Below are 25,134 nucleotides of genomic sequence, written 5' to 3'. Positions count from 1 at the left end.
TATGCTGAAGTGAAAAAAAAAAGCCAATCCTAACATTTCTATAACATTTTTGAAATGACAAAATTATGGAAGTGGAGAATAGATTAGTGGTTGCCCGGGGTTAAAGGTGGGTGCAGGTGCAAGGGAAGTGGGTGTGGCTATAAAAGGGCAACATGAGGAGTCCTGAGGTGATGGACCTTGATTGTTTATCAATGTCTATATCCTGGTCGTGGATTCTGTGCTATAGTTTTACAAGATGTTACCATTGGAGTAAACTGGGTAAAACAAAGTCCTGAGAGATTTTCGTCAAATCAACTTCCAGTCTGGCAAATTCATCGTATACTTGTATAGAGTTTTATAACAATTTATCATATAGACTGCAAGAGGCATGCAAGTATACAACTTGAAGCAAAACTGTGAAATCTAATCAGGGCTCTTCAAAAATCCATACATCCTCTAACCCCAGAGACCTACTCAACTACTTGGTTATGGATTGGTGAAGGTCTGTGTTCAAACTCCTTAGTGTGCATGAAGAATAAGGAGGAGTGGTACTCACGTTCTGGAACTGTCTGAAAGGCACAAACTGGACAATATCTCGGATGGCTACCTCGCCTGATGGGGAGCGGAGACTTCCACCATCACCATCCAGAAACTCCATGGCACTGAAGTCAGCACCTCCTACTCCAACAATGATGATGGACATAGGAAGCTTGGCAGCATTTACTATAGCTTGTCTGGTCTCATCAAGGTCTGTTATCACACCATCAGTAATGATTAAGAGCACATAATATTGCTGCCAAGAAAGAAAATTATATCCACTGAGCAGGTTGAGCTCCCAAACAATAAAAACAATGGTTTAAAAACATCTCCAGCTTGATGAGTCATTCAGTCTCTTTCTTGCTCATTTTCCTTGCCAGTCTCTACCCAGGATACCATCTACATAAAATATTCTAACATTCCCTAATGACAAGGAGATTTATTGATACAAAAGTTGCAGAGTTATTAAAAGTGCAACAGACCACAAAATCGGGCTGGCATAAATATACAGAAGCAAGACATCTAAATGTCAAAGATTAAACTTTTAGTAAGCATAAGAATAAACACTTCAACGTAAGTATTAATTATGTTAAATATTGATCAAGGGAGTAAGTGGCAACTCCATTTTTTAAAAGTCAAATATGGAAGTAGAATTGTTTATTAAACTAAAGTGCACTTTTTAAAAAATGGATATGGTTTAAGGGGGGGATTCTTTCTCTCAATTCTGTCATTTCTGACAAATATTTTTAGAGGATGGTAAAATGTTACATAAAATTGTGACTCCCATCTTTTGGGTCATTTAAAGCTAGAATGGAAATAAGTTTTATAACAAAGCTAATACATGCTGAGTGTTTACTCTGCCCCAGGCACTGTGCATTTTTTATCAATTATCTTATTTCACCTTTCAGCAATCATATGAGGTAGTTATCACTGCCTCCCTTTTGGGTATAAAAAGTTATGAAGCTAAGAGAGATTTGGTATCAAGGTCCAACAGGTAATGGTTATCTCATCCAAACCTTTTAAATAATTTTTAAGTAATTTTTGATCAGCAACTGAAATTGTAAATTTTCTCAACCTTAATTTGTTAAGTCTACCTTTGAAATGGTAGATTTTAATCATTTCTTTTTAGTAAAACCCATTTAAGAAAATTAATTCAAATGGCAGAGAAAAGACTCATGAGTATAAGGGTTATTTTTTTTGTTGTCTTGCTTTTAATGATCACTAATTTGACAACAACCGCTGTTACCCCCCCCAAACAAGGATACCTATATTATGACTTTATGCTCTTTGTATCTCAATGGACCAAATAAATGGAAAAATGGCACCAGAAGCAATCTTCGTCCTCCTTGTCCCCTTGCACTACGCACTTACAGAAGCTGTCTGTTGCTGGGTAGCCGCAGCAGCAAACCTGGCCACATGGTTTATGATTGGAGAAAAATTAGTTGGTCCATAGAGTTTGATCTGAGGAAGGCAGGCCCGATATGCTTCTATAATGCCTTGGATTCCTAGACAAAAAAAGCAGTATTAAAAATTCTCAAACACAATTTAATTGTTCATTGTGTACCATACTGGTTAATTTAATTCTATATACATATGTGTATGTATGTATATGTATGTGTATATATACATATCTATCACTTTAGTGAAAAATTCTATATTCAAGAGTTCCTCTTAAACCTTGTATTACAAAACTTCATAGCTATGCTCCATTGCAAACACCTGTAAATGCTACCCTCCTCCAATAAAAGACATTTATTTTCATCGCAGCCAAACTATTCATTAATCTACAGTAGGACTGTTATATTGCATAATTTTTGTGTTTTAGGAATAAGACTTTAATGGAAAAGGAATCATGAAAAAGGTGCTGCATCACACAACTGACAATAAGAGGTAAGAAACATCTACTGATTAAGTGGAAAAACTTTTGCACATGTGGCCATAGATTCTACAAAATCAGATGGCTATAAACCTAATGTTAATTGTAGTCAAGAGCTTACTCAATAACTTAAAGGTTAAGCATGGTATGGTAAACTGTATAGTTCCAAAAATTCATTTCCAGGTTATGGATTACATTTTGCTGCAGAAATACTAATGTGTTTGCTTATGCCGTATGGCCTGGGCCTGCTGGGATGTTGTATAGTGGAAGACTGGGCAGGGCCATTCGACTAGCTCTGACCAAGCATGTAAATGGACATGACATTCATGTCTAGGTAGACGTTTTAAGAGCCACTGCCTGTTTTCACCAGCAATCTTGCTCTTTCCCCCTGCAAAGGGAGTAGCACATCCCAGAGAAGGTCCTGACTCCCAAAACAAGAAACACAAAGCAGACTAGCCACATGTAAAGGGATATATAAATGAGCAAGAAATAAACTATCGCTAGAAATAAACTATCTAAATCACTGAGAGTTAGACTGTTTATTACAACAGCACAACTTAGTGGAGGTTGAATGGCATTCCTGGTAAAAGCATTGCTTGTGAAGTTGTTTTTTTTTTTTAAGATTTTATTTATTGATTTGACAGAGAGAGACAGTGAGAGAGGGAACACAAGCAGGGGGAGTGGGAGAGGGAGAAGCAGGCTTCCCGCTGAGCAGGGAGCCCGACGTGGGGCTCGATCCCAGGACCCTGGGATCATGACCTGAGCCGGAGGCAGACGCTTAACGACTGAGCCATCCAGGAGCCCCAGGTGAAGCTTTAATGAGACATATGCGCCTATGGGATCTACCCCTTATATTTGAGAGTCCAGGATGCAGGTAAGATACTAGAAATCCTCAAGAACGTCCCCCATACTTGTTGAGATCATCAAGGAATTCTGCCTCAAAAGATTTTTAACGTAAACCAAACAGGTCTCTTGCTTAAAACATACCCAACAGATCAGAGATCAACAAGTAAATGAAGTAGATACTTGATTTAAAAGTTGCACAAGACCAACTCTCTTAACATTTAAGAGTTCTAATTCACTCCTCTTTGTCACTTTGAGCTTAGGAAGAAGTCAGTCCAGTACTAACAAAAATAATACTACCATAGGCCAGCAGCAGGATTTTGCTGCAATGACACATACTATAGAAAATTTGAGTCCCCAGAGCAATAATATCCTTTCATTTTTATCATCTCAGCTTGCTTTTCAATCTGAAGATATATAAACTATTAATTAAATTTCTTCACAGATATCAATTGCCTTCAGTTCCTCCACTAAAATTAAGTTATGCCAAAATCCTTCCTTTGCATTAAAGGAACAAATGAGACATGTTATTTCTGGGCAACTAAGTTCAATGATTAATTAAGAAAAGGGGATTCAACTTCCTTGCTTAAAATAAGGTTGTATTTTTTTCAGCACAGTATGTTCTTTGTCTAAAAGCAAAGGGATTTGGGATGCCTGGGTGGCTCAGTCGGTTAAGCAACTGCCTTTGGCTCAGGTCATGATCCCAAGGGTCCTGTGATCGAGTCCCACATCGGGGGCGAGGGGGGACCGAATAGGAGCCTGCTTCTCCCTCTGCCTACCGCTCCCCCTGCTGGTGCTCTCTCTCTCTCTCGGACAAATAAATAAGATCTTAAAAATAAAATAAAATAAAATAAAACCAAACATTCTTTTTTTCAGACTATGAACCAAAAGTAGAAAAGCTGCGCTTAATGGCAGCCCAAAGATGGGCTCATTTTACTCAGAGTAAATGAACTTCTAAAATGAATTATCACATGATATAAGTCATCCATATTTATTGGCAAGAAAAGAGATGTAATTACACCGAATTCCAAAAATTGTTCCAATTTCATCATAAGCATGAAACAGTTCTTGAAAAGAATTGCTATTCCCAGTTTCAAATGGCTAGGGATAAAAAGGTCACAACTGGCCACTGAAAGTACATCAAAGGAACACTGAATTAGTGTGAAAAAAAGTGTCCTGGAAAAACAAGAAAACCCTAATATGGGACACCTGGGTGGCTCAGCTGGTGAAGCGTCTGCCTCTGGCTCAGGTCCTTCATGATCCCAGGGTCCTGGGATGAAGTCCCGCATCACACCCCTTGTTCAGCAGGAAGCCTGGTTCTCCCTCTCCCACTCCCCCTGTTCATGTTTCCTCTCCCTCTGTGTGTGTCTCTCTCTGTCAAATAAATAAATAAAATCTTTAAAAAAAAAACCCAATACAAATTATCCCAACAAAATGTTCATGCTCTTCTGCCTTAGGAATATTGTTCATGAATACTGAAGATAAGGAAAGAACACCCTCTTTTGTTAGAAATCTAAACATTCTGTAATTGTCAACAGGACCCTTTTCAGAAAATTACCTATTGTCTACAATTTTATGCCTCTGCCCATACCTCTCTGTCTTCCTCCAAACTGTTCCGTCTTTTATCATTTTGTGGGACATTAGGCATTTTAGGTTGATTGCCCAATGGGGTAAAAAGGAAGAAGCCCTTGGATATTTGAGGTATAAAAAAATGAAATTAAACAAATGTCAGCTTTCCGCTGTCTATAGAGAGGAAAGCCACTATAGGAGTTTAATTCTTTGTTCCTTTAGCCCATTCAGATGTAGTCTGGGTAACAATTATTTGATGCTGGACATTTTTTTCCTTGTAGAGAGTGACTGCTACTCTGAGAAAAGCTTCATAAATCTGATACTAGATAACTCATTTTACTGAAGGTTTGTTTTAAAATAAGATGTGAAAATAATATGTGAAATGTGAATATAATATGATTATTTTTATTGATCTACTCTCAAGATTGAGAATTTTCTTGTTCTATTAAACCTTTTAAAGTAGAACTTAGCCAACAATCATCATCATAATAGATTTGCACCATTAGTATCTTACCACTCAAACCAACAATGTGGTGTAATTCTTCTACTTTATACAACAGAAAGTTAAATATGTCACAAAAAGAAAACTAGGGAGGGAATTTGAGTAAACCACAAGAAAAAAACAAGTAACAAACTAGTGAGGTGTTCAGTATAAAATCTTCCTGGTTACTTTTTAGCTTACCGTTGCAGAAGGGATTGGATGGATTAAAGTTCATTGGAAATTCATGCGAAACCTGCCAAAAGAGGAAAGAATTGGTGAAGCCTGTTTTGCTTTTGTGGGAAGCAAATATTTAAAAATAAGATTTCCTCTTACCTGCCACTGAGGAGGTATCTGAGCTCCAAAACCAAAAGCTGGAAACATTTTATCGCTAAAAAGAAAATTTGTAAAAACTGAAAGATCATTTTTTTTAAATAGAAAATTTTATCTTTACTCTTAATAAAACCAATAGTTTCTTTTTTAAATTCAAAATCTTAGGAAAATATAAAGATTAAACCCATAATAACCACCAGAGAGAGCCAATGTTAGTATTTGGCAACAATCATTCTAAGTATTTTTCTGTGCAATGAGGGAGAAAAATGTCTCTATATATTTATAAAAATGGAGTTTATATTCATATTTTATAACATGCTATTTTCTACTTAAGTACTGTATATCGTTTTGCTGAATAAATATGTAGATAAATCCATAACGCTCTAAAAACCACAAGTTCGTCGGCTTATGGCAAACTCATTTGGCAGCAAAACCTGACCTCAACTGATATGAGGTTATTTATAGCTTTTATTCGTGCCACTGAATATGAATATTCATACATTAGGCCACAGAAACATGGTGCAAATGCCAGATATAAAATTTTCACATTTTTTGTAGCAAAATGTGTGAATATTTGGCCCCAGTGGTTTAAGGATAAAGGATTATGAACCTGAATATATAACATCATGTGAATGGCTGCCAAGTATTCCACTGTATGGACATTTTCCCCCAACCAATAAACATCCAATGTTTTGCTATTATAAAACACTGTAATGAACATACTAATTTTTCTGCTAGGATATATATTTTTTAAGATTTTATTTATTTATTTGTCAGAGAGAGAGGGAGAGAGCACAAGCAGGGGAAACAGCAGGGAGAGGGAGAAGCAGGCTCCCACCTGAGCAAGGAGCCCGAGGCAGCACTCGATCCCAGGATGCTGGGATCATGACCTGAGCCGAAGGCAGACGCTGCACCGACTGAGCCACCCAGATGTCCCAGCTAGGATACTCTTTTTACATTAGTTCTTAATAGTTCTTTCTCCGTTGAGGATAGAATCTAAGTCAGACAGATCAGGAGTATTTTTCCCAGTTTGTAGTCTGCCTTTAACTTTGTTTAAAATATATTTCCTTTTATAGTTTTCAGTATTAATGAATGGGAACAAATAAAATTTCTCTCATGATTTCTGCCTCTGCTGCCTTGCTCAGCCTTCCTCACTGCAAGATTATAAACAATTCACACATATTTATTCCTAGAACGTTCAAGGTTTGATTTTGATATTAAACTTCTAATTCATCCAGAGAGAGTTTAGGAGTAGGCTATGAAACAGAAACTGCTACTCTCCGCCTGTATCCATTCTCTCCCTTCTTAATAATGGAACACCCGAGCTAGAGACTACACTAGCTCTATCTATTCCAGCATCTCTGGGCTGCGTGTGTCCAGGTGGTGGCTAGATTCTGGTCAAGAAAATGTGAGTAGAAGTGGCTGTCAGTTACTTCTGAATCACGATGCCCCTAGGAGGGAAGGCACTGTACTCCCTCCCAGTTGCCTTTCTCCTCCTCCCACTGACCAGACAAGATGAGAAACATAGCAGTTGCTTTGGACCCAGGGGTGGAATCTACGACTTGACAATGGTAGAACTGCCCTATCAGTCCTCTACTATCTCTAGACTTGCAACATGAAAGAGAAATAAACCTCTCTGGGTAAATGCATTTTGTTTTGGAGGTGTCCATTCCAGCAGTTTGTCTATACTCTATACAAAATAGTATCCTAACAGGGGCACCTGGCTGGCTCCGTTGGTGGAGCAAGCGACTCTTGATCTCAAGGTTGTGAGTTGGAGACCCAGGTTGGGTGTAGAGATGACTTAAACATAAAATCTTAAAAAAAAAAAAAAAAATAGTACCTTAACATATACTGGTATGAGTATGAATTAAGGATCCAAATTCACTTCTTGTCTAGTTTAGCAGCTGTGACAACTCCTTTTCCCTAAAATGTCATCTCTGTCACATACTAAGTTCACGTACACACTAGGGTCTATTTCAAGACTTCCTGCTTTGTTCTACTGGTCATGTACTAGTTCTGTAATATTAATTAATATAGCTTTAAAATGAGTTTTAATATCTGCAAACTCCCCTCTTTTTTTTCCTGAAAAATTTCTTGGCTTTTCTGATTCATTTTTCCCCTCTAAAAAATTTTAAAAATCATTTTAGCATGGCACCATTGCAATTTTGATTAGAATTGATTAATTTGGGGAGAAATTTTGTATCTTACATCATTATGACATCTGCCTATCTAGAATCACTGTATATCTCTCCACTTAAACAAGTTTTTCTTTGTCCCTTAGTACAACTTTGTAGTTTTCCCTTACTAAAGATCCTAGACCTCTTAATGAATTCATTCTCATTTTTTATTGCATTATGAATTGTGATCTTGTATCTGCTGTAATTTCTTGAATTGGTTATTGCTGGATAGTGAGAAATTGCTGATTTTTTAAATTTTATGTTGTATCTGACCACCTTTCTGAACTCTCAGTACTTTCTAATATTTTTTTACTTGATTATTTTAGGTTTGAATTCATTCCTTACAGGTTTGCTAGAATTTAGGTATGAAACTGTCTTGGCCTGGTGCCCTTGTGAGGAATGGCTCTTTGACTAGCTATTCCATTCCTTCCATGGTTCCAGGTCTACTCAGGCTCTTTGAATCAACTCTGGTAATTTAAAGCTTTCCTCCCCACCCACAAAAATAATCCTTTAATCCAGATTTTCCAATATAATAAAGTTTTACGTAGTATTAACTTTTAATTTTAAATGTCTTTTCTTGAATTTATGCTTATAATCTCTGTCTCATTACCAATATTCTATGCATGTTTTCTCTTTCTTGGGGGTCAGCGTTGGCAGATTTATTTGAGTTTTGTTGAACTTGCAAAGAATCATCTCTTCATTTAATTTATTCATTTAGTGGGGTTTTTTAAACTTTCCAAGTCCCTATTTTCAGTGCTTAGAAGAAATCAGCGCAGTACATAATACAGCTTGGAAAGCACGTCTCTGGAGCAGACAGCCCAGACTCAATTCTGTCTCTGCCAGTTATCAGTTGAGTGACCCTAGACAAGTTAACTCCCTATGCCTCAGTTTTTTCATCTGTACACTGCAGATGATAATGGATGATAATAGTACCTGTGTCACAGCAAAGTATGAGGATTAGGTGAGTATCATGTAGAAACTATATTAAATTGTGCCTGACACATAATAGCTAATGTATAGGTAGGATCTGCTATTATATCTTTTTCTTCTTATTCTTTAATTTTATTTTATTGAAAAGCTAGTTCATTTACATTCGATTTTTCTTGTTTAAAAATAAAGGCATGTAAAGCCAGAAATTTTCCTCTATAAAGATAGGACCACACTGTATGTTAACTACCTAAAATTTAAAAAAATTTTAAAAAGATAGAACCACTTATAGTCTTCTTGGTGCCCCTTATTTCTAGATAGTCTGTTATACTTCAATTTCCTCTTTGATCTAGGAACTACTTAAGATTTTTTTATTTCCATATGGTAAATTTTATTTTAGTTATCTTTTTTGTTATTAACTTCTAGGTGGCAGTCTGATAAAGTAACCCTGTAATTTTTTTATTTTTTATATAAGTCCCATTGTAATTGTGTTACTTTAAAATTTTTATTATATTTCTATTTTCAGTTGAAATACTTTGATACTCTATTATAATCAAACATGTCCATGGTTATATTTTTCATTTTGGATTATGTAACAAAGTTTTCTATAAAATAATTTTTTATTATATTTAACGAGTTTTGTCTTAAATTCTACTAGGCTGATATCGGAATTACCACCTTTGGTTTAGATTTGTTTGCATTTGCCTGAAAAGTTTACCTCTTTTAATGTCATAGCAGATTAATGAAAAGCTCCAACAATATATGTAAGGGCTTTTATCATAAAGTAATAGGCAAAGACAAGTGCCCTAAGAGATACAGAACAAAAAATTATTAATGTGGACTTTTTTTTCTATTGTTTGGTAAACCTTCAAGAGGGCCTATTTAATCTATTCAAAAATCTATACATTGAGAATCTATTCAAAATATCTTATAGCAATTAGGTCAAGTTATCTTTTGGCACTTAATCAAAGTTGCCATTAAGAAAATAATTTGAGGGGCTCCTGGGTGGCTTAGTCGGTTAAGCATCCAACTCTCGATTTTGGCTCAGGTCATGATCTCAGGGTCGTGAGATCCAGTCCCAAGTGGCGCTCCACACTCAGCAGGGAGTCTGCTTGGGATTCTCTCTGGCCCTTCCCCCGACTTCCGTGCTCCCTCTCTCTCTCACTTTCTCTCAAATAAATAAATCTCAAAAAAAAGAAAAAAGAAAACAATTTGACAGTGACTGCCAAAAAATAGACATGTTAATAAATAGTGTCTACAAATGTTTATAAAATGTGTCATCTGGACTTCAATCACACAGATAACTTATCCCTAATAAGTAAACCCCAAGGAAACAGTTGACTCCAGTCAGCTATTAAATATACAAGCTATATATAATACATTTTAACTGATCACAGCTAGAGATAAGAGGTCAAAAGTCAACCCTAAGACTGTCACAAAGAGAAAACTAGAAAAGATAACACAGAAGAAATTTTAGGGAGAAAATTACCCCCACCATACCCTCTCCCCTGCCCCCAGTCAACCCCAGCGGCCTTATCACCACCAACTCTATCAGAGTACTAGCAGATGAAACAGAAACTGCCCTTTCTGGGGAGTTATAAAAACAAATATTTTAGTCATACTCACGTATCATAATCTTGAATGACCAGTCCCACAGACCAGATAGCAGTCAAATACTCATTAACACCATTGGGGCTGATGTAATGAAGGGAGTCAGGAGACCTTGGGTCACCATTAGAGCCGGTGAAGTCCACACCCACCTGCCAAAAAACAATCACAGCCCTTACTAAGGAAGCCATATGCTCAATGTCCAGGAGACAAACATTCATCCCAGAGCCTGCTGCTGCCATTTCCTAACAAATGCCTGGGCCTACCAGTATTTACACAGACTATTAAACAATTAAAGCTTCAGCCTGAAACAACCTGCTATTCATATTTTTTCTAGATGACTCAAATCCATGAATTATTACACCCATGAGTTTAGACATAGGGCTTGTTTTGTAGGCTGTTTGACTAACGCTTTCTATAATTTAAATTACTCTAGGACTTATCTGCTTTCCATCAGAAGGAACAGGTCTTACCAACAAAGTTGAAGGCTTCATGATGAATTTAGACAACCTGTCTGAGGAGATTACACTAAACAGCTTGTGTAAATTTCAAAGTCAGTTTTACAGGAAAAGAAAGAACACTGCAAAACGGTAGGAGAAAGTAACATGTTACAGCCTACTTTGAAAAAGTCAGTGTTACTTACAGTAAAATTCAGCTGACATCCTCCCATGATATAGTCAAGGAATGTGCATTCCACTGTAATCTAAAAACAAATAGCAAACTGTTAAAATCAAAAATCTCTTACTGGGATACCTGGGTGGCTGAGTCAGTTGAGCATCTGACTCTTGGTTTTGGCTCAGGTCATGAGCTCCCGGTCATGGGATCGAGCCCCACAACAGGCTCTGCACTCTCTGCACTCAGCGAGGAGTCTGCTTGGGATTCTCTCTCCCTCTCCTTCTGCCCCCACCCCCCCTTTAAAAATAAATAAACAAATCTTTTTAAAAAAATCTCTTACTATACAAGCAAGAGCTCTCTGGCATATATTTTTAACAGTTTAGAAACTGAACAGAACATGATATAAGCAGGTGGATACCACCCTAGCACTTGAGTTTAAGTATCCCTGCCCCTACTTGTCATAAATCTGTTAAGATTTTACTTTGAGACAATTAAAGCAATGTTAAGATTAGAATTTTTTATTTTTATTTTTTTTTTTTTTATTTTTTTTTTTTTTAAAGATTTTATTTATTTATTTGAGAGAGAGAGAATGAGAGAGACAGCACATGAGAGGGGGGAGGGTCAGAGGGAGAAGCAGACTCCCTGCCGAGCAGGGAGCCCGATGCGGGACTCGATCCCGGGACTCCAGGATCATGACCTGAGCCGAAGGCAGTCGCTTAACCAACTGAGCCACCCAGGCGCCCAAGATTAGAATTTTTTAAAGATTTATTTATTTTAGAGAGAGAGAGAGCATGAGCAGGGGGGAGGGGCATAGGGAGAGGGAGACACAGAGAGAGAGAGAGAAGCAGACTCCCTGCTGAGCGGGGAACCCAAACTGGGGCTCGATCTCATGACCCCGATATCATAACCTGAGCTGAAATCAACAGTCGGACACTCAACCGACTGAACCACCCAGGCGCCCCTAAGATTAGAATATTAATGGCCAAAGATGAAATATACTTACTTTAAGTTTTAAGAAACTAGTAATGAGTCTAATATGTTGAGAGCTTGATAATAATCAAGATTTTTTAAAAAAACAAAACCAAAAAAATCCATTTGTTTGTTGTTAGAAATCTCTTGAATTTTTCCCTCTATTTTTAATATCTCAACTTGAAATTATGACCAGGATAGATGCACTGGGTCAGATCATTTCCACTAATGCCCTGGGAAAATACCATGATGTTTCACATTTCCTAAAAATAAGGAAAAAACTTTAATATTCTTTGTCTTTTGCTAAAAAGTTGTCAAACCTTAGAAGCAAAGTTATTTGAAAGATTTCTTTACTTTGCCTACTCTCTTCTTTTCCCTAAGGGTGTCCAGATGATCATATAATTTTCAACTGCCCAAAATTCAATTCACATTTCCTAAAATAAGGAAAAACTTTAATATTCTTTGTCTAGTTTAATATATACCATATTGAAAAAAGAACTTGAAATGTGATCTCATTATACTATAAATGGTTAACATCAACTAACCTCACACTGTTTCACACTGATAACACCTGAATTCTTGTAGCTTTTCTTCTTTTGCCTCTTTTTTTCATTTATGCATTCAAATTCCACCTGTAGGAAGAAAAGACAAAATATTAATTCTTACTAGTGATATAAAAAATGCCAATGTTGGGGCGCCTGGGTGGCTCAGCCGGTTAAGCATCTGCCTTCGGCTCAGGTCATGATCCCAGGATCCTGGGATCAAGCCCTGCGTCAGGCCCCCTGCTCATGCTTGTGTGTGCGTGTGTGCTCTCTGTCTCTCTCTGAAATAAACGAAATCTTTTTAAAAATGCCAATGTGAATTTAAATGAATGGCTTTTTTCTCTTGTAATCAAACCACCTGTTGATGTAGGTCTGTTGCAAAATACAATTTTGAAATAATTACATAATAAAGTATGTGAAATATTTATCACTGAAATTTCCAAAAGGCATCCCTAAGATTGTATACCTTTTAAAATAGTTCCTAATTATAGATTTTGCCTCTGTAGATGATTTCCTTGCAAATGCTCCAAGTAGCATTCTTTATTTTTTCTAATAAGGGAAATAAAATATTACTCCAAGCCATTACTTTCAGAAAGAACAAAAATATGCTGCTTAGAAAAGAAGGAAAAAACCTACCACCAGAAAACAGAAATATATGGAGCCTGTGTGGTAAAATATGCAAAGATCATCTCTTTCCCCTGGGGATACTTTTAGGAATAGAACTTAATATCTTACATCTTCTTTTCAGTATAGTTCCTTTCCCCAAATAGAAGGATCTTCTTTTCCACCTCCGAGCCATCTATCTATATGTAAGGCTGGGCTCAAGCTGCCCTCCTCTATAACATCAACTACTGTTCCAGTGTTCTATCTCCATTCATCTCTTTAAACTTCTACAACCATATAAAATTAGTTACATAGTTTGTGTTATCCTCAATTGTTTCATTTCATTAATTTTGTTTCATACCTAAGATATAATCACCTCCAAATTATACCTTCAAATTTTCCCTACCTTGATCAACTCATTGAACACTTGATGAGTCACCTTTTCTGATTAATAGAAAGTAACTTAGATACTTTAGACAGAGTCATTGCTAATTTTCTAAGAATCAAACATTAAAAGGTACAATAGATACGATGATAAAAAACAAAATCATGTTAAACGAATTCTTTGGTAGTTCAGGATCCTGCCAGAATCTTAGTCATCATCATAAATATTAACTACTGAATATATGAAATGCGGAAAAGTCCTAAAGAGAATTCTCACTGGTAACAGGCTGTGTTACTTCAATTCATTTATTCCCACTTCGACAGAGTGTCTACCAAGTAGCAGGCGCTGTTCTAGGCACTGAAAACACAGAGATAAGATATGGCCCTGCCTTTGAAAAACTAGAGTGGGTAAACATTGTCACTGCAGCAACATTAAAAGCCCCATTCTGTCATGGAGAAGGGAAGGATCAAGATAGCTGGATTTAGAAAAACTCTACATGACCCATAAGGTATTATAGAGTTAGTTGTTCATTATCTTCTAAAAGCAGGTCATTTACTAATTCTGCAAGATAGTGACAAAGTGAAATTACTGAAACGACAATCCAGACCACTCCTCATATTTAGTTCTTTTAGGTACCTTGTTTTAGTTGACAGATTTTTTAGCATTTTCCATTAGTTCTGCTTTTAAAAAAAAATTATTTAAATAGGATAATTACAGCTAGATATTATAGCTACAGAATTTTGCTATTTTAATTCAAAAACTCTTAATTCAAAGCTAATACAATTTTTGCACTTAAACCATTAGATATGATTTTAAAAGCCTTTCCTACTTCACACATGCATTTCTGTACAGGCTACTTTTAGCACCTGCCCTTTGTGACCAGGGAGTAGGGACAGGGCTATAAATCTCTATGTGACCTACTGAAAATTCTCATCTCATTATGTTTGTTTAAAACTCATTTCTCGCCATTACTTAACCCAAATGGCTCGTAAGTGTTATTTATTTATTTAGTATTTAAGTTTTGATCTAAAACTATCAGTATCTTCTCTTAAATTTACCTCACTTAAATGATGAGGTAAAAAAAACCTCACCTAACCATAACCTCTTATCTCTTAAACCCCATGTTTCTGTTTTCAAAAGCAAAGGCCGTATATATGAACATTATGCAGGTCTCTAAGCATGTAATAAACAATTCATATTATTCATATTATTCTGTTATAAAGAGAATTAACAGCTAATCTCATTCAAACTAGAAAGGAAATAAGATGGGAGCAATTGATAAGTTTTACTCATAAAATTCTCCAAAATAGTTTTTAGCCACCTAGGTTTGAGAGACAGAAAAGTTTCAGAAGGACTCTTAGAAATATGTTGGGATGCTAAATAATAAACTGAATGTAGTTAAGGCACATGAATGATCTTAACAAAATTAATGCCATTAGATGGAGGCTTAATATTATATCATTTGAAATACCATCATTATGCTTTTATCCTTCCCTTTGGTGAAAACAAGTCAGAGAGAAAAGCCAGAGGCAGATTGTACATTTATGTACACAGTTCAAGCCCAAGTATTTATCTAGTGTTGTAGAACTTAATTATTATGACCAACAAAATGCCAAATGCGTTAAAACTAGGGATTTTCAATCAAACCATATATGTTGTCTGAAGCTAAAGGAAACCAAACCTCTAAATTTTTTAAGATTTTATTTATTTATTTGACAGAGAGAGAGATAGCGAGAGCAGGAGCACAAGCAGGGGGAGTAGGAGAGGGAGAAGCAGGCTTCCCGCGGAGCAGCGAGCCCGATGTGGGGGTTGATCCCAGGACCCCGGGATCATGACCTGAGCCGAAGGCAGACGCTTAATGACTGAGCCACCCAGGCGCCCCCAAACCTCTAATTTTAAATGTAAACTTATACTCCCAAGTACAGATTTTGGATCATCCAACTACTACACATATAAGATCCACAGATTTCAGAACATTTTGTAACATAGAGTAAAAACATGGCAAACTGTTTACTATACCAAGGAAAAAAATGAAATAATAAATACATGGCCAAACAGTAAAGTACATTCAAGTGACAAAGATTCAACTTACAGGTGAATTTCTGGAGGCTTCTTTCAGTTTTGTCATGGTGGTTTGAAATGTTCCAATGAGATCATGTGACCCATCATTATCATAATCATAGCACTCTACCTAGAATTAAGTATCATAAAAATATATAAAAATCAACCTCATTTTATTTAAAAGGATTGACTGCAATAAATGGGACTTATCAAGAAGTACCCTATTAATTAAAAAAAGTGAAAATGTTTAATAGGAGAAGTAGGAACTAACTTCCTGGAGGATTAATACTGAAATACTTTCAAACCCCAGCTATCCTTGGAATGGGGCTCTAGGATAGATCATAGGCAGATGAAAAATGCAAATACCGTTTAAATTCCACATTAAGCAGTTTCCAGTTCATCTATCATGCCCTTTATAAAAGCTGATAAAATCAAAATGGAATTACACCTTCTTTCTCATTCACTTCTTTACTTTGTTATCACTATACAATGACTAAAAGCCATCATCTGCAAGAAGAAAGGATGTCAGTATCCTAGACAACTAAAACTTGTGTAATTAAATTCTAGATGATTTAGAAATATGGCAAATGTATTTCATTCGCTGCAATCTGGTAAGGCTAGGCTTGTATTCAGAGTTAGACATGATGAAGTCTGATTTGCATCCTAAAAATCACAACTCTTAGAATGAAAAAGAAAATTAGAGGAAAAGAGTACTTAATCCACTGAGGAAGTATCCAGACTGGGTCATATATTAACTCTATTTCCATGTAAGGGTGAATTCTATTCCTATCTATGGCTCTCACCAAATGCTTGTTCTTTCTTAAAGCAGACAGAAGAGAGCTGAGAGTACTTGATGTGCATGTAGCTTTGTGCCAAGTTGACAGCATAGCCAGAGGGTAAATATTCACAAGAATACCTCATTATTCATTGCAATGAGAATATTAACGTGGTGTGAACTGTTAGCAGAGGTGTTCATTGTGATCATTGAATAACCAGTGTTTTTATAGTGCATTGTAATTTCAGAACAGATTATCTCATTTCTGCAAACATTTATTATGTGCACTTCACACATTATCTACATAGGCTTGTGAAGTAGGCAAAGGAATTAAATAGTGTTAGAAGATGATATGTTTTTTTTATTTTTATTTATTTATTTGAGTGAGAGAGCACAAGCACGGGGGGTGGGCGGGTAGGGAACAGCAGAGGGAGAGGCAGATGCAGACTCCCCATTGAGCAGGGAGCCTGATGCGGGGCTCGATCCCAGGACCCTGGGATCATGACCTGAGCCGAAGGCAGACGCTTAACGGACTGAGCCACCCAGGAGCCCCAGAAGATGGTATGTTTTATTTGGTAACCAACATAGGTAAAATAAAGCTGTTCTAAGGACACTTTTGAATTCTTCTAGAGATTTAAAATAAAAGCCTGTAACTGAGAGTATTTGCCAAGAGAGTATCCTTTACAAAGTTATATTAATTGCCAAGTTAAAATGCCTATGATTTATGTGCTCACCAAGCAAAGTGATTTATTTTCTTTGCAGTTCTATGAGAAGTGAACTGTGTGCCTATCATAACAGGAAGTGTTTCATTCCTTACTAATATTTTCATTATTATTCCAGGGAGACTAAAAATCAATCAATAAAGACAAGGTCTAGAATTGCAATTTTGAGTAACTGTAAAAGACTTTTATTTGTTGTAAACAGTTTGGTCACTGACCAATTATGACACTTTGATTCTTGCCTTATATATCTGATATTTAATTTTTAAACCAAAGTCCCTTTATCTGACTCTTCAAACTGTGAGGGGAAAAGAAAATCAATGATCTTACTAATTTTTTTCCAGAGAAAGTAAAATTAAGATAAAGCCAAAGCAATCTTAATATTTTCATGATTTCACTTTTTAATAGATTTTTTTTTAATTATGGAAAACAGATTTTTTTTTTTTTTAAAGTAAGCTCTATACCCAACGTGGGGCTTGAACTCACCACCCTGGGATCAAGAGTAGCATGCTCTACTAACTGAGCCAGTCAGGTGCCCCTGAACTTTGCACTTTAGATTTGCATTCAGGAAACTCCAACTTCTATCTAAGACAAGATCAAGCTTTGATAAGGCCAATTTTATTTTTTAAAAAAGCATATGAACACCTAAAACCCTTCATACGGTTAGACTGACTAAGACTTCAGGGAATGTAAAAAGATTTTTAAGCTGGAATTTCTGATAGCTCACTCTAATAACTATATAGGAAAAATTCACTGTTGCCCCGTTGGAAGACAAACGTTCGGTGCTGAAGAAAGATGTGATGCTGGCCTATGTTCAGATACAGTTTGAGGTAAATGATGTAATGATTTGTGTCATTTAATTTCTCTTCTCAAAAATTCAAAAACTAGTACTATTGGCTTTTTTCAATACTGATACAGTATCAGCAGTGCTTGTGACATTGAAATATATGCATATATACATATACACATATGTATATATGTAAAAGAATGCACACACCACACAATACTACATTCATTAAGGCATTCCCATTTTAGGCAAGGTGGCAACATGCATGATTATTTCTTTTACTCACTTGATCTTATGAGAATAATAATACATGCTGGAGTGATAACACTGGCACGTTCACACAGCAACAAAAAAACTATTGAGGATTCTGACTCTATCCTCTGCTCTAAAACTCTTTTCCACACCTCTAAACGATTTCCAAACACCAAGAGAATCACAGATGTATGACTTAGTGATATTGCAAAGAAATACAGCACTAAAGAAATAAAGACAGTCACGATGTGGCAAACCAAGTTGTGTATGGTTAAAACAAACTGAGCAAGTTTTAAGAACGGAAGACATTCATCAGAGAAAGCTCAGAAAATCAGTTTACTTACTATAATAAAATAGCCCTGTAAGCATGCCACTGTGTGCAAAAAAAGTTTAAAAAACACTGTTTCATTGTTAACATATTATTACAAGCAATCAGTTATGGTTTAGGCATTTCTTTTCCCCAGCCTTTCCTGTTTCTCAGGTCTAATAAAGTTTCAACTTATTATTTTTAATGTGAAAAGCAAAAGTTCTAGATTTTGTATAACAATAGAAAGTAATTTTTAAAACTACTGTTCTACTATTTATTTTTTACCTAAATTTTCACTGCTGTTTAAAATAACACATAAATTGTACTTATATTAATTTTTAAAGTTCTCTGCCAACTGAGGACAATTTTTTTGTATCTAAGGAATGAAGCCATTTTCAATGTAACAGTATCTGTGCTATGTATAATGGTTTATAAAACTTTCACTTTCATTAATTTAATCCTTCCCTTTTTGGTAATATAGACATTATTTTCTCTATTATATAAGTGAAGAAGTTAGATGACCTGCCCAAGATCCCTTACCTGGTTGAAGGCCTAAGCCTGACACGAAATCCTGTGCTTCATGCCATCACCTTTCCTGTTTTTACCATATTCATTACCAAAAGAAAACAAAAACAAAAACAAACTCCACTTCGGTTTGCTGACAAGTAAACACAAGAAGAGGCTTCTATCTGGAATCTTATGTAAAGAGACTCTAGGATAATGTGTCTTAAAAATAATAAATATTTTCTAATAAATGGCTACAAATTAAAACATTAAAAAAATTCTCAGACACATGCTACTTCCTGTTCCCACTCTGCTTTCCTAATACTTTATACTAAAGCCATCTAGAAGTTTTCAATGAATAATATCTTGCTCTGAAAATAAGCGATGGAAAATGCCACCACTATTCTCCTCTCTTGCTGATGGTAGAAGGAAGCTCTGAGTTTTTAGTCAAGTAAATCTGCTTTTATCTGCAAGGGGCACACCAAAGGCAAAGAGGGCAGTTAAAGGTTCCTGTTTGCAGAGCAAAGGAATCTTATTAAAGGGAGGAAAGATTTAAATTGGACATTTTTTTTTTAAATGAAGAGTAAAATAAAAATCATAATTTTTGATTAAGCACTAGGCAAACAGATCAGTCAAACGTGTCTATCTACCCTTCAAACTGACCATTTACTTACCAGAGACATTTCTATTTTAATATTCCTAAATACAAATAAAATTCAATCCTTACAGGTATCTATTAGATCATTTACTTCTATGAAATACTATCTAATCAACTAGTTTTATGAAAGACATGTATGTGTGTATATATAACATATATATATAACTTTAAATTACCTTGATTGTTTTGTCCATATCTCCATAGCACAGGGAGTTAAGAGAGATTTTAAAAGGCCTCCAAACAGGATTCAAGTTATTTTTAATAACCTATAAAATGAAGATTCAAAGACTAGTTAGAAAACATTCAGTCCCTTAATATTTTGCTCTTCCTTTTCCTAGATTCTTGCTACACTCTCACCAGTCATCCTTTACCTTTTCACCCAGTCAACTTTTTCAATGAAAAACTATCTAGGACAATATTATACAACTGTTAGAAGAAAAATGAGATAGATACATTCTGAGAAAAGAAAAGAAACTACTTGGAAAATATATTTCACCCATTACAAGCTAAACTTAGAAACTACAGATTGTTGCTTTTGTTGGAAACCAGGGTTTTCATTGCAGGACACAGAAGATTCAAATTTGGAATAAGAAAGGATGAGAAAGAACCTTGCTGGGTTGGACTTGAATGGAAGAAATAGTCTAAATTTGTGATTTAAAATTTTTGTAAATATACATACACATAATAAACACAAATACTCTATGTCCATCGAAAAGACATAAATGAAATGACATCTCAGTAGCTATGAGCATATCTAGCACTACTCCCTTAAAGGAATAGGGTTCCAAGAGAAAGGGCCCATTCCAGACCTGGGACAGAGTGAGCATAAGGTGACCTGAGAATATACTTTATTATTTTTTTAAGATTTTATTTACTTATTTGACAGAGAGAGAGAGACAGCGAGAGAGGGAACACAAGCAGGGGGAGTGGGGGAGGGAGAAGCAGACACCCTGCTGAGCAGGGAGCCTGATGTAGGGCTCGATCCCAGGACTTTGGGATCATGCCCTGAGCCGAAGGCAGAAGCTTAACGACTGAGCCACCCAGGTGCCCCGAGAATATACTTTAATATAAAGTAAGAGAATGAGGGCACTTGGCTGGTTCAGTCAGAGAAGCATAATTGATCTCGGGGTTGTGAATTTAAGCCCCATGTTTGGTGCAGAGATTACTTTTAAAATAAATAAATAAATAAACTTTTTTTTAAAAACCTATAAATAAATAAATAAATAAATGCTTAAACACTAATGGAGTTATGTTAAAAGAACCCAGAAGCCTTTTGATGTCACTCTCCCTGGTCAAATCTGGATTAATTTGAACAGCAAAAATGATGACAGTAATGAATTATAACACAATGAATACACTGTGTTAACAGTCATGAGTCTACGAAAAATAAAAAAGGAAGCAAGAGGAGAGATGAAAGAGGAGTATCTGTTAACATATGTAAAGGGATGAAAGATTTAGAAAAAAATCACTATTTCATACCCCCTAATATAAAAATTGATTTAGGTATGGATCATCAATAGACAGGTGATATGCTAAAGAACAGTTTAATCATGCAGTCTCAAAGTATCACACCACAGATCACTTATTAATTACAAAGGGGAAAAAATGGGACTTTATCATGGCAAGATCTGGTGGTCACCAGCTTAACCAAGTAGACAAGGTTGGCAACATCAATACTGGACAGCCTGATATCATGGGTCCTCGGATGATACAGAGCAAGAACACATAATGTTCTTGATGGAATTGTTTGATTTGGATATAACTGTAAGGAAACAGAAGACTCAGAATGCTAGACATACTGGTCTTTATTATTCAGGAGATTCAACGGCATGAAAATACAAGGCAGATAGGGAGAAGAATCTTATATATTGAGAACATAAGAAACAAATGCAAAATACGAAACTTGAATCAATCCTGGACAAAAATATATGGAGATATATATGTATATGTATATATATGTATATATGTGTGTATATCTATGTATATGTGTATATATGTGTGTGTATATAAAAACATGTGTGGGACAACTGGGGAAATCTGAAGTTAAATGATATACTGAGTGATGCTATAAATTTTGAGTCCTAAATTAAACTCTCAGGTATGATTGTATAGAAGAATGCCCTTGTTATTAATAAAAATCTGCTGTTGTATTAAGGTGAGGAATCATGATCTCTGCAGCCTACATTTAAATGGTTTTGCAGGGGCGCCTGGGTGGCTCAGTCCGTTAAGCGTCTGCCTTCCGCTCAGGTCATGACCCCAGGGTCCTGGGATCGAGTCCTGCATCGGGCTCCCTGCTACGTGGGAAGCCTGCTTCTCCCTCTCCCACTCCCCCTGTTTGTGTTCCCTCTCTCGCTGTGTCTCTCTCTGTCAAATAAATAAAATCTTTAAAAATTAAATTAAATTAAATTAAATTAAAATAAAATGGTTTTGCAAATGGGAAGTCTATGCATGTATGTCTGTATATGTATATATGTGTGTCTGTGTGTGTATGTGAGTGAGAGAGAAAGAACACACATGCAGGTACGACCAGTTGCTAAATCTAAGTGAAGGATACACAGGTATACATTTTAGTGCTTTTTATAGGGTTTTAAATTTTTCAAAATAAAATTTTACTAATAGTTCAGCATGGTAGCACCACCACATGAAAAGAAAAAAACAATGAGTTTGTTGATCTTGTATCTCTGGCTCTATATGTCTGAACTCAGATTGATATTTTTTTATAAATACATAATTTTTAAAAATTTAGATTACTATAATTCCAATGGAAACCTCAATTCTACTTTTTCAAATTCAGATATTCACCTCTGTTCGATGAACCATTAGCCAGTTTCCATCAGATGTCTGCTTGTGGAATTCCAGGTATGGATCTGACTTTCCAAATAGATCCTACATTTAAAAAAAGTCAATTACTCTCCTCTGAAACCATGTGAAACCACACTTTATACATGTTACATGTTAGCAATACCTGAAGTCTAACTCCATAGTATAGACATATACAGTACAGTAGTAAATACAAATCCCATCACCTTCCTCACAAACTTACAAACTTGCTGATGCCTACAAGGAGAGCTATTAAGGCATTTGTGATAAACGCTCATAATTCTATGTATCATACCTTCACTTCTCAAAAAAACATGAGAACATGGCTTTAAAATATAGTGAACAATAGGACCCATAATTAATAAAATATGTTTTGGGCTTGTGTTCATTATTAAGAGTATTCATTCACATAGCACTGAATAGTTTTATATAAATGACATCCCAAACATTAGTCCCACTGACTCCATGAGGGACAGAGGTGTATCAGCAATAAAATGGACTTGCAGGGGTTAAATGACTTTGGCAAGATCACACATCTAATGAATTCATGGTTCTGAGTCTTGACTTTATACCTTCTATGTCCAATACTCTTCCACCAATTCCACACATTTCTTTACACACACAGGGAATAGAGGTAAATATGTGAAGTGCATAACAGAATTATTTCAAGGGTACAAAGTACATCTTCTTTTTCCTCTGTAATTCACCACAGCACCCCTGTATAATGCTGAAGCACAGTGAGTGCTCAAAAATACCCTTATCACCATCCTCAACACACACACACACACACACACACACACAAATACACACACACATACACAGAGATAAAATTCTGGAAGAATGACCAAATCACTTCCAGAGGTCAAACTCAAGTAGTGAGATTATAAATTATTTTGTTTTCTCATTTTTGTTTGCCTTTATTTTGAAATTTCCATACTCTTTAGAATATATGACTTATTATTTGTCAAAATGAAAGGACACCTATTAATTCCACAGTAATATATGCAGCTATGTCCCTGAATTGAAGATTTTTAGAGTCCTAAATTAAACTCAGTATTAAATTAAGAACTAAGATAATGTTATTTCCCTCCTCAGCAGTTCAATGTCAATCAAGTAATATATTTGGTACAGTCAAAAATATAAACATGGGGCTGGGGGTGGCGGGGAGAGGAAGGACCTGGGTGACTCAGTTGGTTAAGCATCTGACTTTGGTTCAAATCATTTCAGGGTCTTGGGACTGAGCCCCATGTCGGGCTCCCCACTCAGCGGGGAGTCTGATTCTCCCTCTCCCTCTGTCCCTCCCCCTTCTCATGCTCTCTCTCTCAAATAAATAAATAAAATATTAAAAAATATATAAACACAGGGGTGCCTGGCTGACTTAGTCAGAAGAGCATGTGACTCTTGATCTTGGGTCATGAGTTTGAGCCCCATTTGGGTGTAGACATTACTTAAGTAAACTTTTAAAATATAGATATAAATATAGATATATATATATACGCACACACACACACAAAGGTTATGCAGAATTTTAAAAAAAAATATTTTTTAAGATTTTATTTATTTATTTGAGAGGGAGAGAGAGCACAGAAGGAGAGGGAGAAGCCGACAGCAGAGAGCCCAACTTGGGGCTTGATCCCAGGACCCTGAGATCACGACCTGAGCCGAAGACAGACACTTAACTGACAGAGCCACCCGAGCGCCCCAGAACTTTTAAAATTTAACCTTATCTACTAAGAAGAATCTTAAGAATCAATGTAATAAGCCTGTCTGTAAACCATTTTATAAAACTAATAGCTGCACTATACACAGAGAAGTTAACTTTCTAAAAACACATTAATGTACCCTGTCTGACCTATCTCAGAAATAAATCTATGAGAAAGGTTAGAATATCATTATTACCATTTTGAAAGTCAGACAACAAACCTCTGAAAGTTCATTAAGATGTCAGTAGTAGAACTAAAGTAAGAATTAACAGTTCCTGACTCAGACCTCTAGAACATGTTAAGTGAAAAAAAGCAAGGTGGAGAAAAGTGTATATATGCATATCCAGAGAATATATATATGTCTGAAAGCACATGTATGGAGGCACGTGGGTGGCTCAGTCAGTTAAGCGACAGGCTCTCGCCTTCGGCTCAGGTCATGATGTCAGGGTTGTGAGATGGAACCCCAAGGTGGGCTCCCCACTGAGTGGAGCCTAAGATTCTCTCTCTGCACCCACCCTGCCCACTCCCCGCCCCCACTCACGTGTGCACACGCACACACGCACACACACGTGCTCTCACTCTCTCTCCCTCACTAAAAAAAAAAAAAAAATGTATGTATGTAGTATACCACAGTTACCCAAGGGCTGAGGGTGGAGAATATAAATACAAATACATACATACACACATACATATCTATTTAGATATATCAATATATACACATATATACATATATGTATATACACAGAGACATACAAACATACACAAAAAAAACCTTAGATTTTTTTTTAGGAAATTGGAAAATTAAACCATAAAATATAAATTTTAAAACATTATTACCTACAGGGACAAAGGAAGGAAAAACAGAGTGGACAGAGAAAGAAGCTAAATTTCTTGAATATATCTTGTTTTATAGATTTGGCTTTGGAACCATATAAATCTTTTACATAATTATAAAACAAAGTTAAATTTTTAAAAATTGAAAGCAATCCCTAAATATCAGAAGCAAAATTCAAATGTGTCACTGTGATAGAATAATAACTAAAAGATTTCTTTAAAACACAAGAATTTGAATATACAACCCAAGTAGAATATATAACCCTAAAGACA

General features: G+C 35.9%; 1 protein-coding gene across 3 annotated transcripts in view; it reads right to left on the bottom strand.

Moving 5' to 3' along the window:
- CPNE3 (copine 3) overlaps positions 1 to 25,134 on the bottom strand; it is a 50,268-nt gene that overhangs the window by 4,505 nt on the left and 20,629 nt on the right. For all 3 annotated transcript variants that reach the window (XM_032421641.1, XM_032421640.1, XM_032421642.1), the window contains 10 exons: positions 22,307 to 22,390; positions 19,681 to 19,770; positions 15,534 to 15,632; positions 12,457 to 12,543; positions 10,971 to 11,030; positions 10,346 to 10,479; positions 5,619 to 5,673; positions 5,487 to 5,538; positions 1,888 to 2,021; positions 536 to 772 (listed from right to left, as the gene is read on the bottom strand). In XM_032421641.1, the coding sequence (XP_032277532.1) occupies positions 536 to 772; positions 1,888 to 2,021; positions 5,487 to 5,538; positions 5,619 to 5,673; positions 10,346 to 10,479; positions 10,971 to 11,030; positions 12,457 to 12,543; positions 15,534 to 15,632; positions 19,681 to 19,770; positions 22,307 to 22,390 (1,032 nt within the window). The remainder of the gene's footprint in view (positions 1 to 535; positions 773 to 1,887; positions 2,022 to 5,486; positions 5,539 to 5,618; positions 5,674 to 10,345; positions 10,480 to 10,970; positions 11,031 to 12,456; positions 12,544 to 15,533; positions 15,633 to 19,680; positions 19,771 to 22,306; positions 22,391 to 25,134) is intronic.

This window comes from Phoca vitulina, unplaced genomic scaffold (genome assembly GCF_004348235.1).
Source record: "Phoca vitulina isolate PV1807 unplaced genomic scaffold, GSC_HSeal_1.0 scaffold25, whole genome shotgun sequence".
In the NCBI taxonomy this organism is placed as follows: domain Eukaryota; kingdom Metazoa; phylum Chordata; class Mammalia; order Carnivora; family Phocidae; genus Phoca; species Phoca vitulina.
Note: the sequence above shows the minus strand (reverse complement) of the source record. Positions and strands in the feature narration are given on the sequence as shown.